Source organism: Bos indicus, chromosome 4 (genome assembly GCF_029378745.1).
Source record: "Bos indicus isolate NIAB-ARS_2022 breed Sahiwal x Tharparkar chromosome 4, NIAB-ARS_B.indTharparkar_mat_pri_1.0, whole genome shotgun sequence".
Taxonomy (NCBI): domain Eukaryota; kingdom Metazoa; phylum Chordata; class Mammalia; order Artiodactyla; family Bovidae; genus Bos; species Bos indicus.
The window spans coordinates 85,641,045-85,657,118 of NC_091763.1; the positions used below are offsets into that span (position 1 = coordinate 85,641,045).

The following is a 16,074-nucleotide window of genomic DNA, read 5'->3' on the forward strand; positions in this document are numbered from 1 at the left end:
CTCTATTTATATAGAGAGGTTTTCTGTTACTCAGAAAAGAAACAAACAACCATCTAGAAAGGAAGAAATGGTTTAGGGCAAAATTATTTGCCATAAAGGAAAGTATTAAGAATATTTGATATTCAAACCCAATACCACAGGGAACTTGTTAAGATTAAAGGTCTAAAGAAAAAGTGTCTAAATGGCACACAGCTTCGTGGAAACCAGCTCACCGTCTGGCCCTTGCATAACCTCTGTGAATAACTAATTTTCTGAAGAAGCAGTCCATCTCTGAACAGTTGTCTTTCTCCTAACTACAAAACAAAGGATTGTGTCTTTAGACATATACTTTACTTGACTCTCTCTCCCTCTTGCTTGTACATTTGAGTTGGTCCTTTTGAAGTAGGGCCTGTTGTTAGCATGTTTAGCTCCATTTCTTTTTCTTGAGGTGGCACACAGAGGATAAAAATGCTTTTTCAATTTTTTTTGAGGAGATGTTTTTTCTTCATTTTCTGTCTGAGATAGCAAGCACTGTAACTATTCCCTGCAACTGTGTTTCTTCACACTTTTAGGTATATTGTCTCTTCCCGAGAAAAGCTGATGAAAGCTATGGATACGGGTCGGGTCGCTGAAAAAATGCATGCAAAATATCAAAAATAATTACAACAGTATCACTTTTCTCTTGAAGCCCATCCAAGAGTTGGGCTTGGGGTAAGGTCCCTGGGCAAGGAGTAAGAAGTCCCTATTTTACCCAAACTTTTAACTCTACCAGCCTTCTTTAGTCTTCTTTCTCTCTTCTTATTCTCCAGTCAAGTCTAGAGCTCTAGTAGCTGACAGGATGGAAAACTCAGCAAGGGAGAGAAGGAAGAGATGCATCTTAGTCCTGTATGTTACCAACTTAAACTCTGATGTTTCACTGAAGCCAAGTCTCACACCTAATATTTAGAGAGTGTGATTACATTAAAAATCAAATTAGAGGGTAGGAAGTAGTCAGGAATCTGTGGTCCAGCCACCTCCAGGTTGAAGGAAGGGTAGCTTTTACACTTGCAGTTTTCTGGGTGAAAAGATACTCTTCAAAAGATCTTTGCCAGGCCAAATCCTTGCCACCAACTGGGCTAGGTTCAAATGTCATCTCCTAAGAGAACCTGTTCCTAAACAGCCTGTCTTAAGTAATCCCTTCATAGGGCTTCCCTGATAGTTCAGTTGGTAAAGAATCCACCTGCAACGCAGGAGACCCTGGTTTAATTCCTGGGTCAGGAAGATCCACTGGAGAAGGGATAGGCTACCCACTCCAGTATTCTTGGCCTTCCCTTCTGGCTCAGCTTGTAAAAAATCTGCCTGAAATGCGGGCAGCTGGCTTCAATCCCTGGGTTGGGGAGATCCCCTGGAGAAGGGAAAGGCTACCCATTCCACTATAGTCCATGGGGTCACAAAGAGTTGGACACGACTGAGTGACTTTCACTTCACTTTCACCAAGAAAGTCATTCTTCAGCACATGGCCCTGTTGAGAGTCTTTAAAGTGCTTTTCACCACTTGAAATGATCTTTTACTGCTATTTTTTTCTTGTTAAATGTCTAACTAGAATATATGTTATACTGCAGGAGAACTTTTTGTCTCCAACATTCTCCACTATATCTTCAGCATTCACAACAGCACTTGGAAACCAGTAAGCAAAACTTTTGAATGAATGAATGGGACAGAACCAAATTGATGTTCAGAGATATTTTCATCTGTGAATTTTTGAATGTATACTTTTATACAAGTGGATAGCTCATTACGGATATTTGAGGAGCTGTGTGCCAAACCAAACAATACCTCTGATAAAAATGTTTTTAAAATGTGTGATTACTGCTCTATTTCCACTCTGTCATTTTTCACAGATTTCAAATATGTCATAAAATATTATTGGGTCAGGGACCATGCAGGCCACCAGATGGTTCAGAATGATTTATTTCCTTGATTTCAGACTGCTGAAGAAAGATTGCAGGAAGAAAGTCAGTTCTTATCTCTAAGCTTACAGAATATGAAAGATAAAAGGGACCTTGAAGTTCATCTAGTCCAGATTCACTCTTAATTTAAAAATCCATTCTACCCACCAATGACATAGTTATCTGACCTTGACTTTAATATTTTTAGTGATGAGACACTCACTGTTTTACAAGAGAACCTTTATCACAATTGGACGGATTTTGATGAGCAAGGTCTTCCTTCTATTGATTCAAAATTTCCTTCCTGTAACTTCTGGCCCTTGGAGCAACAATGAATAAGTCTAGTTCCTGTTCAGAATGATGAACTTTGAAATATTAGGAGACATCAAAATATCTCTTTTTAGTACTTACTATTTCAGAATAAATTTCCTGAATACCAATAGCTGTTCCTCACTTGTTTACCCTTTTAGACCCCTCATGGTTCAGGTGGATGATCTCTGGGCACACTGCAATTTGGAAACGTTCTCCAGGGCAGAGAGGAATTAACTCTTATCTTTAATGATGGATTTAATTGTATTTGTGCCATAAAGCTACTAAGTTATCCACTTTTGTAAGTCAGCTATACATATAATTATGTGCTATATCATTATCAATATCAGCATCTGTTATTAATTATAAAATGCAAATGCAAATTACTCTGATATAATGAACCTCTATCTCTGCTGGAAGTCTGTCTCAGACTTCCAGAGAACATCTCAGAACTGATAATGTCAGCTTGCTTTGGAAAGTCTTTGATGAAAATATGAAAAAAACTTTTAAAATAATATGGATCATCAATTGGCCCATGCACAATAGTGTAGCTCTTTTTAATCTTAAAATTCATGTAACAGCAATTATAGACATCCTGAAGTAAAGCACCATTAAAATACTACCAGCAAAAGTGAATTGCCTTTTTAAACCAAAAATTTTCATTAAATATTTAATTAATTGCTTCTCAACTAAGTAACAAAATTGAAGTGAATCTGTCCATATTCAGATTTTGTGGGAAGATATGGCAAATTCATCCATGTTCTGTCATTCTCAAGGGTCAATATTGGTTATAATCATATTACTAGTATTAATCACCAAAGAAGGTAGAAATTATTATATATGTAGCCCAATAATTTCCCATATTGACTTCCTACTCCTAAGAATTAACAAATGGATTAGACTAAGTTCACACTAGGAACACTGATAGGTTTCAACTCATATGTCTACATTCACATCTATTCTGTAATCATCTGGGGCTTTTTATGGATTTTGGTTTTGGATTTTATTCTGAAAAATTTTTTTTTTTATCCCAGGAGGCAGCACTCCCTGGGGCTCACATTCCAATAAGTAAATGTCTGTCTATAGTCATCTGTTTTGCTTTTTTTTTAAACCTAGTGGTGAGTTATAATGTCTTTGAATATCCACAATTATGTCTGCATTTACTATTATCTTAGAAATATTTAGCACAACCTCCTGTTTTATGAAATCAACAAGACTTTAACTATTGAACTTAGGTGACCATCCCTACTACAGATACCAACCAATATTCAGCTTTCACCCCCCAAAAAAGATGTAGGATATCACTGAGGAACTCAAGAGACACTGAACAAATAATTCTTCGTTCAATATATCTTGTATATTCTTTTCATTCAAAGCCAAAATGCTACTAAGCATAATATGCTTAAAATGATAACATCTAAACACAGTACTTCCCAGTAGTGTGGGGCATGACTACAAGTATTTTGATTATTCTTTAAAATAAACAACCTGAGTTATTCAGCTGCTTCAAAAATTCTCGGCCCCTCCAAATTCATATGTTAAGGCCCTAATCCCCAGAACCTCAGAATGTGATCTTATTTGAGAATAGAGTCTCTGCAGATAGAGTTAGTTAAGATGAGGTCATAGCAGGGAAGGATGGGTCCCTGGTCCAGTGTGACTGGTGTCCTTATGAAAAAGGGAAACTTGGAGACAAATGCAAACAGGGAGACTGCCATGTAAAGATAAAGGCAGAGACGTGGGTGATGCTTCTACAAGCCAAGGAATGCCAGTGATGGACAGCAAACCACCAGAAACTGAGGGAGAGGCACAGAACAGCTGTTTCCTCACAGGCATCAGAAAGAACGGACCTTGCTGACACCTTCATCTCAGACATACAGCCTTTAGAACTGTGAGTCAATAAATATGTTTTGTCTAAGCTACTCACACTGTGGTACTCTCCTACCTTAGGAAGACTAACACAATTCTGAATCTCTTAAAAATATTTGGCACTTCTCTCTGTGGCATGTCTTCAGAGCCCAAAGAACTTTATTTTGGATATCTTAAATGTGACAGCCTTGTCCTCTCATATGAATTTTTTAACAGCCAAAAGTTACTCATATTTAAGATATGTATGAGATGAAGCATTGGTATGGGTAATCCAGCATCTTTTTCAAATTTGTTAATTTACACTATAAATTAATAAAACTGATTTTCTCTTTGTGTATCTTTACAACTGACTTTAGCAAATGGCCTAAAAGGTGTTTGGAACAATAATAGTATTTCCAGGGAAAAACAGATGTGTGTTGTGTGTATATATTATATTATGAATGGTGTCAATTGTTATTTTTATGTTAAGATGATTTGTGGTACCCAGATGCTTGACTGGTAAGGTATCTGGGAAATGATCCCAGCCCATCAGCTGGAGCAGCTTCCCGGCATCTGATTTACGTTTTGAGCCTCCATTCTAGATCAAGACTATAAAACCTTCTGTAAAGATGTTTATATCCGTGTGGTCCTACATAGGAACTGCTAGCCCCAAGTAGCTGTGGAGCACTTAAAATGTGGCTAATGCAACTGAGCAAATGCAATTTTTATTTGGTTTAATTTTAATTGAAATAAGAACATGTAGCTATTGGTTGGTAAAGAATCCACCTGCAACGCAGGAGACCTGGGTTCAATCCCTGGGTCGGGAAGATCCCCTGGAGACGGAATAGACTACCCACTGCAGTATCCTTGGGCTTCCCAGGTGGCTCAGATGGTAAAGAATCCACCTGCAATGTGGGAGACCTGGGTCCAATCCCTAGGTTGGGAACATTCCCTGGAGGAGGGCATGAAAGCCCACTTCAGTATTCTTGCCTAGAGAATCCCCATGGACAAGGAGCCTGGCAGGCTACAGTCCATGGGGTCTTGAAGAGTCAGACATGACTGAGCGACTAAGCACAGCTCAGCTATACTAAGCACAGCACAACTATACTGGAATGATGTAGTTCTAATTTTAACTTGAAAATAGGATTCCCGTAATGAAGTTTGAAAGTCACCATTAAAAATGAAGGAATAAGAACGATTCTGCTAACAAATGAATAACTGATGATTCCAATAAATTCTCCCAGAAAACGTAACTATGAAAGTTTCTTGGCCACTTGATAACTGATTTGAATCCTAGTGAGCATCTGTCATTAAACCAGCTAAAACTAACATCACTGATCATTAACCAGCAGGGGGACCTGAAGACTTGAGGATAGCATTTTCTCTGGGGAGTGGAGAGAAACACACAATTTTGTGTGTATGTGTGTGTGTGTGTTTTGTCATTTTGTTTTGTTTTGTTTGTTTTCTTCCTCTCCCCCACTCCCATGTTTTAGTATATACAGAAGCCCTAAATACCTATTCTGCTCAGGAACTCCAAACCTTGTCTTCCTGAAAATCCAAAGTTAGTCACACACTCTGCATGTCTATTTTAAAAGCACCCTTAGGAGACGGCAATGGAGCTTGGTTCTAGAAAACACAGTTCAAACTCCAATTAATTTTAAAACCTAATCTTTCCCAATTTTCTCTGTTAAAATGTGATCAGTATTCAGACTTTTATATTTATTTTTAGCTTGGTTCCCTTTCTTCACATTTCAGAGGAAAAAATATTTCAAGTTCTTCATATTTAGATAGAGGAGGAAAATTGCATTGGCCCGTTGTTGGTTCTTTACTTCCATGATAAGTGAATGACACAGGGCCCTACCTCTTGGTAGAGGTCACTGAGATCTTCCTGGTGGGCCTGTCTGGAACATCCTGGGAATTCCCTAACACAGCAGGAATCCGGGGGCCAGTCCATCTCTGTCATTTCCAGCCAGTCGGTGAAATAGACAACACCACAGCACTTGAACTGCAAAAGAATGACCAGTCAGGCTCAGAAACAACAAAAATATTTTCTTAACTTTTGGGAGATTAAACGTTAGATTTCTTAAATTTTTGCACCCAGAGCTGAAGTCACTTCTGTCATCACCTAATGATATGTGCACATTCTATACTGACAACAGAAATGTAGAAGAGGACTTCATAATGGAACAATTCTGAACAATAACGCCCATAATGCACGAAGACAGATCAGGCATGACTGAGACTCATTCCCCAAGTGTAAGCTCCTCTACAAGTGATCATAGAGCGATAGTATTAATATGCATACTAACAAAACAAATAGCTGAAATCATGCATTTAACATTAAGCCTCTAGCTACTAGGGAATAGTTGATCAATCTGTTTGCATATTGCCTAGTTACCGACTTAACTGCTTCACAAATTCAAATATTATACTAAATGTTTCTGCAATCTCTGTAGAAAGATTTTTGGCCAACAGCCCACATCACAAATATTACCCAACTTGAGTTCATTAACCACTAAATTTCCAAAAGTTTCTGAGATATAAACATAGGTTTGGCCGACAAAATTTTATTCAACTGAGTGAGAATCTTGAAAAAAGCTGTCATATCCTATCACCATAATCTCAGAAAAAATGATGTGCTTTTAGCTTGAATAAAGTTGGGTTTAAGACAAACTAAATTGTCTTTTTTTTTTAAGTCTTATTTCACCAAGTATTAACAAAAACTTTCTCTGGCCAACGTTTAGAAACACTGCTTAAGGACTGCTTAATTTAGATTAGATTCAGAGTAATTAACTATGAAAACTTTCTGCCCTTGGGTAGAGGAGGATTACTCTTCCATACAGTCAGAAAGAAGGACTATACATGAGCAGTCACTGAGAAGAATTCTGCCAAGAGCAGCTGGCTTTGAAAATCATGTGGACCAACTGATCAATCTGTGTTCAGGATTAACTCTGCATCATAAAATATCACAACCCACCATTTCAAAATTTATCTAAAACAAACTTTAAAGAATTCTGAACTTCTTTTGTGAAATGAAACAAGAGATGATTTAACATGTTTTCAGTTGTTTAAACATCTATTTTGAAACAGAAAAAAAATCATCTTGAATACTATAAATGATGAATCACTGATGCTATGAGTAATATTAAATTTTCCAAGAAACTTGAGAAATAATTTTAGTATTTTCATTTTATATATTTTTGTCTAAAAGATACAATTATGCCACAAATATCAGAAATTAAGGCAAACATAATTTAATACCATATATTTCACCTGTCATTAAGTATCCATAAAAACACACACATAGTAGAAATGACCACTTTCTCAAAATCATAAACTACTACATTTCCAGGTTAGTCTTTTTACATCCCTGCATGCAGAGGAAACCTACTTCTCATTTCCTAACATCGTGTGTTTTTCTGTGTGATGACAGGAGGACAGTTCTGGGAACACTCTGACTCCATCCACAATAGAACAGTCCATTTATCTGGCCTTGTCACCAAGTGAGGGGCTGCACAGAAATGACTTTTCCAAATAATTTAAGCATTTCATGTTTTGGACCAAACACTTTTTTATTTTAATAAGTCACTGAGATATTGTTTCTTTTTACATAATTGTTTTTCTTCATTAATAGAAGATACTGAATTGATACTGAAATTCTTCCTGAGAACTCCCTTATGACACAAACCCATTCTTAAGCCATACATGACTATGGACTACATCTCCTTAGACTATTCCTGCCTCCTGTAGAGTCACATTGTGAGATGGAATCACTCCTCTAACATGTTGTCAACTGGAAAATCCCACCACCATTTCACATAAGCAGAACCAGATGAACAGGTCAAGTAAGTTACCAAGATCACCAATCAGTGACTGATGGAGCCTATTCATTCCCAAGCCTGTACTCCCACCTCTATGTTAAAAAAAAAAAATACATTTTTAGCATCAGTTTTTTAAAAAAATATTGAATAAACCTCACTAGGTCTCAAGTGAGTTTCCACTAAAGTGAGATGCATGCCTAAACCACACTGAATGAAAAGTCAGGAAAACTGCTGCCTGACAAGGTTGCTCTCAGCTCTACAATTTATTTTGGGAGAAGAGTGTTATCAGCTGAACTGTGTCCTCCCGACCCTACCAGCAAAATTCATGGGGTGAGGTTCTAACCTCCAGAATATGACCATATTTGGGAAGAAATATCCTTACAGAAGTAATTTAATTAATCTAAGGTCACAAGGGTGGGACCTAGTCCCATATGCTGCTGTTTAGTCGCTCAGATGTGTCTGACTCTTTGTAACTCCATGGACTGTAGCCCACCAGGCTCCTCTGTCCATGGGATTCTTCAGGCAAGAATACTGGAGTGGGTTGAAATTTCCTCCTCCAGGGAATCCCATAGGACTGATGTCTTTATAAGAAGGGGAAATTTAAACACAGAGGGAAGATGACACAAAAGAAGACACAAGGAGATGACTTTGGCCATCTACAAGCCCAGGACAGAGGTCTCAAAAAAAAAAGCAATCCTGCTGATGCCTTGATCTCAGACTTCCAGCCTCCAGAATTGTGAGACAATAAATTTCTGATGTTTAAGCCACCCAGTCTGTGGTACTTTGTCATGGATGCAGCTCTAGCGAATTAATACAAGGGCCTTTGAAAAACTCTTCCAGGAGGCCCAGAGGTCTTCCCCACCTCCTTTTGGGTGAAATAGGCCTACGAGATGGAGGAGAGAACTTAATATACAACAAATCCAAACACAGGAGTGCTATTGTTTGCAGTGCTATACAGTCTACCTAAGTTGGATCCCTCTTTGTACCATTAGGGGGAAAAAAAAAAACAAAACCTCACTTTATTTTTTGACTTGGAATATCATGGTCTACAACACAAATCTCAGAAAATAAAGAGCTCTGGGAAGCTCCCATTCAGGGCAGTAGCTGAACAGAGCTTACTATAAATTCCCCACATGCTTCATTTATTTTCCCTTCACATTGCTTTTAATACAGAGGAAAAATAAACAAACAAAGTCAGGAAGCATTTAAATAAACAGGAAATCTGTGCTGCAATGATAATTTTCACCATCTCAACAACTGTAACACAAAGAGCCAGATTTGGAGTTTACCCTGGACTTGAACCTCTGCCCATATCCAAGACAGAGTGACTGAGCAGAGAGCAGGACACCTATTGTGCAAGACACTGATCCTCAAACACTCGGAGCCCAGGGTTAAATGACATGAACAGAAAGAGATATACTTGGTCACCTGAGAATCTCACTCCAATCACGAGGAAACTGCTTGGGAGAAGAACTTAGCTTGAATCAATGGTTAAAGTAACCAGATTTTAAGCAACTAAATATAGTCCCTCTTTGAGAAGATAATGGGATGAGGTGCTATATGCAAAGTAAGTACAAAAACCTAAAAGCACCTAACTTTGTAATGTTATTATTAACAATCATAAGCTAAATGAGATCAAACTCAGGATCCCATTTAATTTTCTCAACACCCAGAAGAGACAGGTGCTTTTATTATCCCCATTTTGCAGATGAGGAGACTGAGGCTTAAAGAAGTTAAGAAAATTACAGAAGCTCATGTAATAGTAAGCAGCAGAGCTAGAATTTGAAGGAAGGTCTTTCTTTCTAAAAAGCTATGCTTTTAATGATATACTGAGTCCTAATTCCCCAATGAGACCCATTATTTTAAATTTCTTAATGGTGTTTAAATTATAGGAGAGCTCTAAAAATCATGAAAAATGATCCATTCAAATACAGCTTGGGTAGTTATCAAGGAATTCTCATTAAAAAGGGAAAATTTACAGTAGTTTAGCAAAAGAGCTTTAAAAAACTCTAAAATATATGTGAACCATGTGAAATGAAGGGGAAATGATGTATATGGGAAGAAAAGCAGGGCATAGAGCTACTTCAAGTACTTCTTGATAAAGAACTACACCAGTGGTAACTAAATCATGGGCTTAACTGCTCAGCACAGAGAAAATGACCAAAGCCAAAGCTCTGCATACTCATGAACATGTGCCATTTATTCCATAACCTCTACCTTAGAAAATGTAGCACTTACCTCTCTCTGAAAAAAATTCCAAGCATGAGTAAGCCACCGGTATCTCGGTAAGCCATAATTTGTCATTCTGGCTTTCAAAGTGACCATGTCTGACCACTGAACTGGAACCTAGAAATTAAAAGAAACAAAATATCAACAACTCTAACATTCAAACAGCCACATTCAGAGACATATATGTTTACATATTCACAAACACAATCACTCATAGACTCATCTACATACACTTACTTGGAATACACTGCAGTTGACAGATACTATCTTAAATTTATATTTGTTTGTGGTTTAAATTAACTCAGGGTTATTAAAAACTTAGTGAATAATCTCTACATGTGCTAAATGAGGAGTTACTTCATACTAAGCAAAATAATGTGAAATCACTTAATGCCAATATCAAGTTTAAGGAAATCACAAACAAATAAGCTATGTGTTCTATGGGCTTCCCTGGTGGCACAAACAGTAAAGAATCTGCCTGCAATGTGTTCTATAGATACACCTGAAGAGCTCCTAATAACAAACGATCCCTGCTGAAAAATGCCCTTTGATTTGAGTATATAATGCTATGAAATTGTTCTTTGAAGTGACTGCAGATTATGATACTAAAATAAACAGAGAAGAATTAAGAACAGAAAGAGTTTAGCTCAAGTCAAGCCTCATTCCAGAATAACCTTGTAAATACATTTTCAAGAATTGGATTTTAGAGGCAATTAACAGAGTTTAATCACAACAGAGCTTCAGGTACACAATACAACAGCTGGCAAGAAATTTAGTTTCAGCATATCATGCTGTGATTTTCTTATAGCTGGAATTTGATTTATTAAAACATTGTTTTGAATTTTTATATCTGTCATGAGAGACATTAATCTATAGTTTTCTTTTAATCTCTTTGTCTAGTTTTGGCATCATGATAATGCTGGCTACATAGAATGAGTTGGAAGGTATTTCCTCCTCTTCAACCTTTTTGGAAGGGTTTGTATAGATTTATCTACAGTGCCACAGGAGAAATGGGGTCACACAAATTGTAGTCTCTCCACACCTGTGGTATTAAAGTAACTCTTAGGAGACTAGACAGACGTCCACATCTGATCTATAGGGCAATATGAACTGGGCTTAGTTGAGCAAATTTGACACTAATTCAAGATTCATATCTTTTTGAAATCTTATTTTTAACAATAGTAATATCAACAGTAGTTTAAAAATTCCTGGCCACAAAAAATCTTCATTTTGTTCCTTTGTTAATTTTCATTTTTATTACTTGGAAATGCACAATACAAAAGAAAACACCCCAACATCTAGGCACACAACTTTGTTCCCTAAATAATGAGTTGATTGGGTATTCTTTGTGTTCATATGGTTTCAACAAAGTTCAGAGAACTAACCAAAGTTCAAGCTACTTCCTATAAATTCTTATTATTTCATATCCTTTGAACATAAAATAAATGGAAGTGAAATACATTCTCTAGAAATGTATGATTGGAAGCAGTTAGTACTATTGACAGATTTTATCTAGAGAAGGAATGATGAATGGGAAGTGAATATGTATAAAAAACAGAAATAATGGGGAAATAGGCTGTCTGACCCCAAATATCTTGATTCGATTATTGCTATTGTTCAGTCACTAAGTTGTGTCTGACTCTTTGCAGCCCCATGGACTGCAGCACGCCAGGCTTCCCTGTCCTTCATTGCCTCCCAGAGTTTGCTCAAAGTCATGTTCATTGTGTCGATTGCCATGTTCATTGCCATGTTCACTGCCATCCGACCATCTCATCCTCTATTGCCCCCCTTCTCCTCTCGCCCTCAGTCTTTCCCAGGATCAGGATCTTTTTGGTTATTAGATCTGGTTATTAGAACAGTCTTATTTTTAATTTATTTTCCAAAATAAATATAAGTTGTTTCCCTCTTGTGACCACAATCCATCTGAGACTAAATATAGCAAGAAACAGAGGAGGTCATTGAGGTTCTGGCACAAAATGCAGTGATCTGGCCATGAAGGAAAACACACACGTATATTGGCTTCTTGCGTGGAATAGCTAAGAGCACAAAGCCCATTCTATGTAAAGGCTGGGTTCTGCAAAATTTGGCAGCTAATAAACCTTAATGGCACTTTTCATTCACACTGCTATTAGTGCAAAAGCAATAAAAAAAATTCTGACAAACTTTTTTCCTAAAGGACTACTTTCCACATTTCTCTTTTAAACAGCCCTTATTTTATCCTGGTGACTTAATGGAGGGGGGAGGAGATTTACACAAGCAAAACAGTGATGTATGCTTCAGCTGGCACAGCAGTGTACACCCATGCAGCACCACTGTGATACTAAGAAAATATTTGCCAATGACCCCTTCATTGAATAGAAGAAAGTACCTAAAATACATACATTCCTTTCTGTCTCCTCAAGTTCCTTAGAATTACATTAGAGTCCAAAGATTTCCTTTCAAATACTTAAATTAATTCATTTCAAACTCATTGTAACTTAGGAAATTAATCAAATATTAATATGACATACACACTATATAAACCATTTTTAAAATCCACTAGAAAGTAAACTCACTTTGAAAACCTTTTAATTACCAAAAAAGAACAAAAATGTTGAAATGAGGCCATCAAGAATTATATAGTTAAGTTCAGTCACTCAGTCGTGTCCGACTCTGCAACCCCATGGACCGCAGCACACCAGGCTTCCCTGTCCATCACCAACTTCTGGAGCTTGCTCAAACTCATGTCCATCGAGTTGGTGATGCCATCCAACCATCTCATCCTCTGTCCTCCCCTTCTCCTCCTGCCTTCAATCTTTCCCAGCACCAATATACTGTATAATTACTGTATAATTTATGAGAATTATATAATTTACTATCTATTCTTAAATGTTAAGGAGATCCATGTGTTTTTTGAAATCAGAAACAATTAATGACACCAAAACTGAGTCCCTGGACCCAATTACCACTTCACTTCCTTAACAAACCAAGTTTCTAGGGATAGTGTGAAAATATGATTTTCAAAGACAGCAAGAGCCTTTCTATTTTAATGGGACATTTTGTTTTGAAGATAGTGTTTAACTTTATATTAAACTAGCTAGAACCTGCCCTGACTTTTCAATTTTTAACAGAGAAGAAAATAACGATAAATTCCCTCTTCTTCCTGAGAGTTGTCACATATTGAAAGCGTGAGTATTTTCAGAGGGGTTCAGAGGTGTGGCAGTGCCAAAGGGCAGCCTACGTGTAAGCTGAATTATGTAGAGTAGCCACTAGGCTGTAATTATCACTTAGTATTAAAACAGAGTCACAGTACAGTTGCAGATTCAACATAGAACCTTTAAAAACTGCATCAGTACCAGAAATGTCTTCAATTTTCTTACACAGCTCCCAAAATGCCTCTCAGAAACATAAAAGAATTTTCTCTTCTCAAGAGCTCTTAGGGGCTTCCCTGGTGATCTGGAGGTTAAGACTCCACGCTTCCACTGCAGTGGGCAAAGGTTTGATCCCTGGTCAAGGAACTAAGATCTCATATGCCACGCAGACAAATAAATACATAGTAAAAAATCAAACAAACAAACAAAAAAGAGCACTCTTAAGTTTTTAAATGTTGAAGACTCATCTGGAGAACTTGCCACAAATACAAATACCCAGTCCCCGCCTTTCCCTCTATTCCAATTTAGCAGGTCTGGCCTACAGACTTATACTGTGCATTTTAAAGAATCACTCTGATGGACTCCTGCTATACACAACCCAAAGACTACATGTTGAAAAAAGCATCATCTTCCTGAAATAGAATTCTTCTATGAGGCTCAGAGTAGGCAGCCTTCACAGACATACAAAGGTGCTCAACCTCACTGATAATCAATGCACCAATTTTTACCAATGGAGTGAGCAAACATTAAAGAAGTGATAATGCCCAGTGGAGCAAAGGTGTGAGTGGTAAACCAAACATGGCTGGTAAAACCTTAAGGTTAAGAAACTCTCATTCTCATTCATTCTTAACGCACACTTCTTAATTTGGAAGAAGACACTTCAGCTTGCTGTAAACAGAAGGGCGTGTTTCCTAGACATCAGCCTACAGCTGAAGTCAGCATTTTACAAGGTTTTCAAGTAGCTTTTCAAGATTTCTTAAGACCTGTTGCACATGTGAACATTTCCTATTATTCACTCAGAACTTCATAAAATTGTTCAAGAACATATATTATTTTGGTTTATTATATCCATATCTAAGCAATCTGTGGAATTAAAGACATGTATTGGAGTAGAGGAAATGAAATATTACAAATTACACTTTGGAACTAACTGTGATGTAGAGACAGGAGAGAAAACATTACATTTTAGAAGTATTGGGAGTATGCATTGTGACAGAAAGCATAAACATTCAAATTAATAACCATGTACCTAACAAATCCAGAGTATCTGATTTAAAAGGCTGAACGAATACTGTTTCAGAGTGTGGTTATATTCCATTTTGAACTCACCATTATTTCTTGTTCATATGTCCAAACACCACAAGCCAGTTCTACACAGAAAATGACAAGTAAACTTCCAAAATACTGTAGGAGAACAGAAAATGAATGCTGTTAGGATAGAATCAAAGTTAAATACAGTCATCAGAGACAAGCTAAGTATTATTCAGTGTCGTTCACCCAAAGAACAAGAAACCAGAGACACATATTCAAGAAGCTCCCTCCCTAGGGAGCAGATGGGGAAAATTTCAGCAAATTTTGAGGCATCGGCAGACAACATTCAATACTTACCTAAATGGGTCATTTGGATAGTACTCCATTTATCAAATGCTTTTATAATTAATTCTCTCAACAGATAACACTACCTTATTTTACAAATGAAGAAATTAATGAGAAAGTATACAATATGACTTGCTCAAGAACATGCATAATAAATTTTAGAGACCTAGACCACTGCACGTGTTCTGTGTGCTGTTCCTTGCCACTTCTCCAGTCAAGCAGGTCACTTTACAGAGTAAATAGTAAAAGGGTGAGAAAGAATGGGCTTTCTGAAAGTTCACTAATTCCAGCAGAATTAAAACAACTCCACTGGACTTTCTAGTGGTGCAGTGGATAAGGATCCGCCTGCCACTGCAGGGGACATGGGTTCAATCCCTGGTCTGGGATGATTCCACATGCCGCGGAGCACCTAAGCCCATGTGCCCCAACTACTGAGTTCAAGCTCCAAAGCCTGCAAGCCACAACTACTGAGCCTGTGTGCTGCAACTACCGAAGCCCACATACCCTACAGCCAGCAAGCCACAACTGCTCAGCCCATGTACGGCAACCACAGAAGCTCGTGCGCCTAGAGTTTGTGCTCTGCAACCAGAGAAGCCAGGCCAGTCATGGAAAATTTGTCTTCTCTGGTGCCAAAAAGGTTGGGGACCATTGCTATACAAAAGATAAAGTAATATTTTCTTAAAGAGATTCCATTTTATAAGTCCTTTTATTTTCAGCCTATGTAGTATTTCTGGTCAGTTTCAATCTACTCAGATCTCATTTCCAAGTACTGCCTTACTTTGAAGATTTTAGCCTTAATTAGAAGAAAATTCGTGAACACAGTACTCCAAGTCAGTTTTTCTCCAAATTTACCTTAATACTTAAGAAATGTCTGCTGCTGCTGCTGCTGCTGCTGCTAAGTCACTTCAGTCATGTCCGACTCTATGCGACCCTATAGACAGCAGCCTACCAGGCTCCCCTGTCCCTGGGATTCTCCAGGCAAGAACACTGGAGTGGGTTGCCATTTCCTTCTCCAATGCGTGAAAGTGAAAAGTGAAAGTGAAGTCACTCAGTCGTGTCCAACTCTTAGCGACCCCATGGACTGCAGCCCACCAGGCTCCTCCATCCGTGGGATTTTCCAGGCAAGAGTACTGGAGTGTCTAGACATGAACAATATCATATCTTCACTTTATATTACAAAACAACAACAACAAATGTTCAATAGCTATTTTCTAGGTAAATGTTCTTATCTTTAAT

At 37.7% G+C, this 16,074-nt stretch overlaps 1 protein-coding gene across 2 annotated transcripts in view; it reads right to left on the bottom strand.

Moving 5' to 3' along the window:
* The window catches only part of TSPAN12 (tetraspanin 12), a 66,828-nt gene that overhangs the window by 12,255 nt on the left and 38,499 nt on the right, over positions 1–16,074 (bottom strand). For both annotated transcript variants that reach the window (XM_019958987.2, XM_019958988.2), the window contains 3 exons: positions 14,572–14,646; positions 10,121–10,228; positions 5,923–6,066 (listed from right to left, as the gene is read on the bottom strand). In XM_019958987.2, coding sequence (XP_019814546.2) covers positions 5,923–6,066; positions 10,121–10,228; positions 14,572–14,646 — 327 coding nt within the window. The remainder of the gene's footprint in view (positions 1–5,922; positions 6,067–10,120; positions 10,229–14,571; positions 14,647–16,074) is intronic.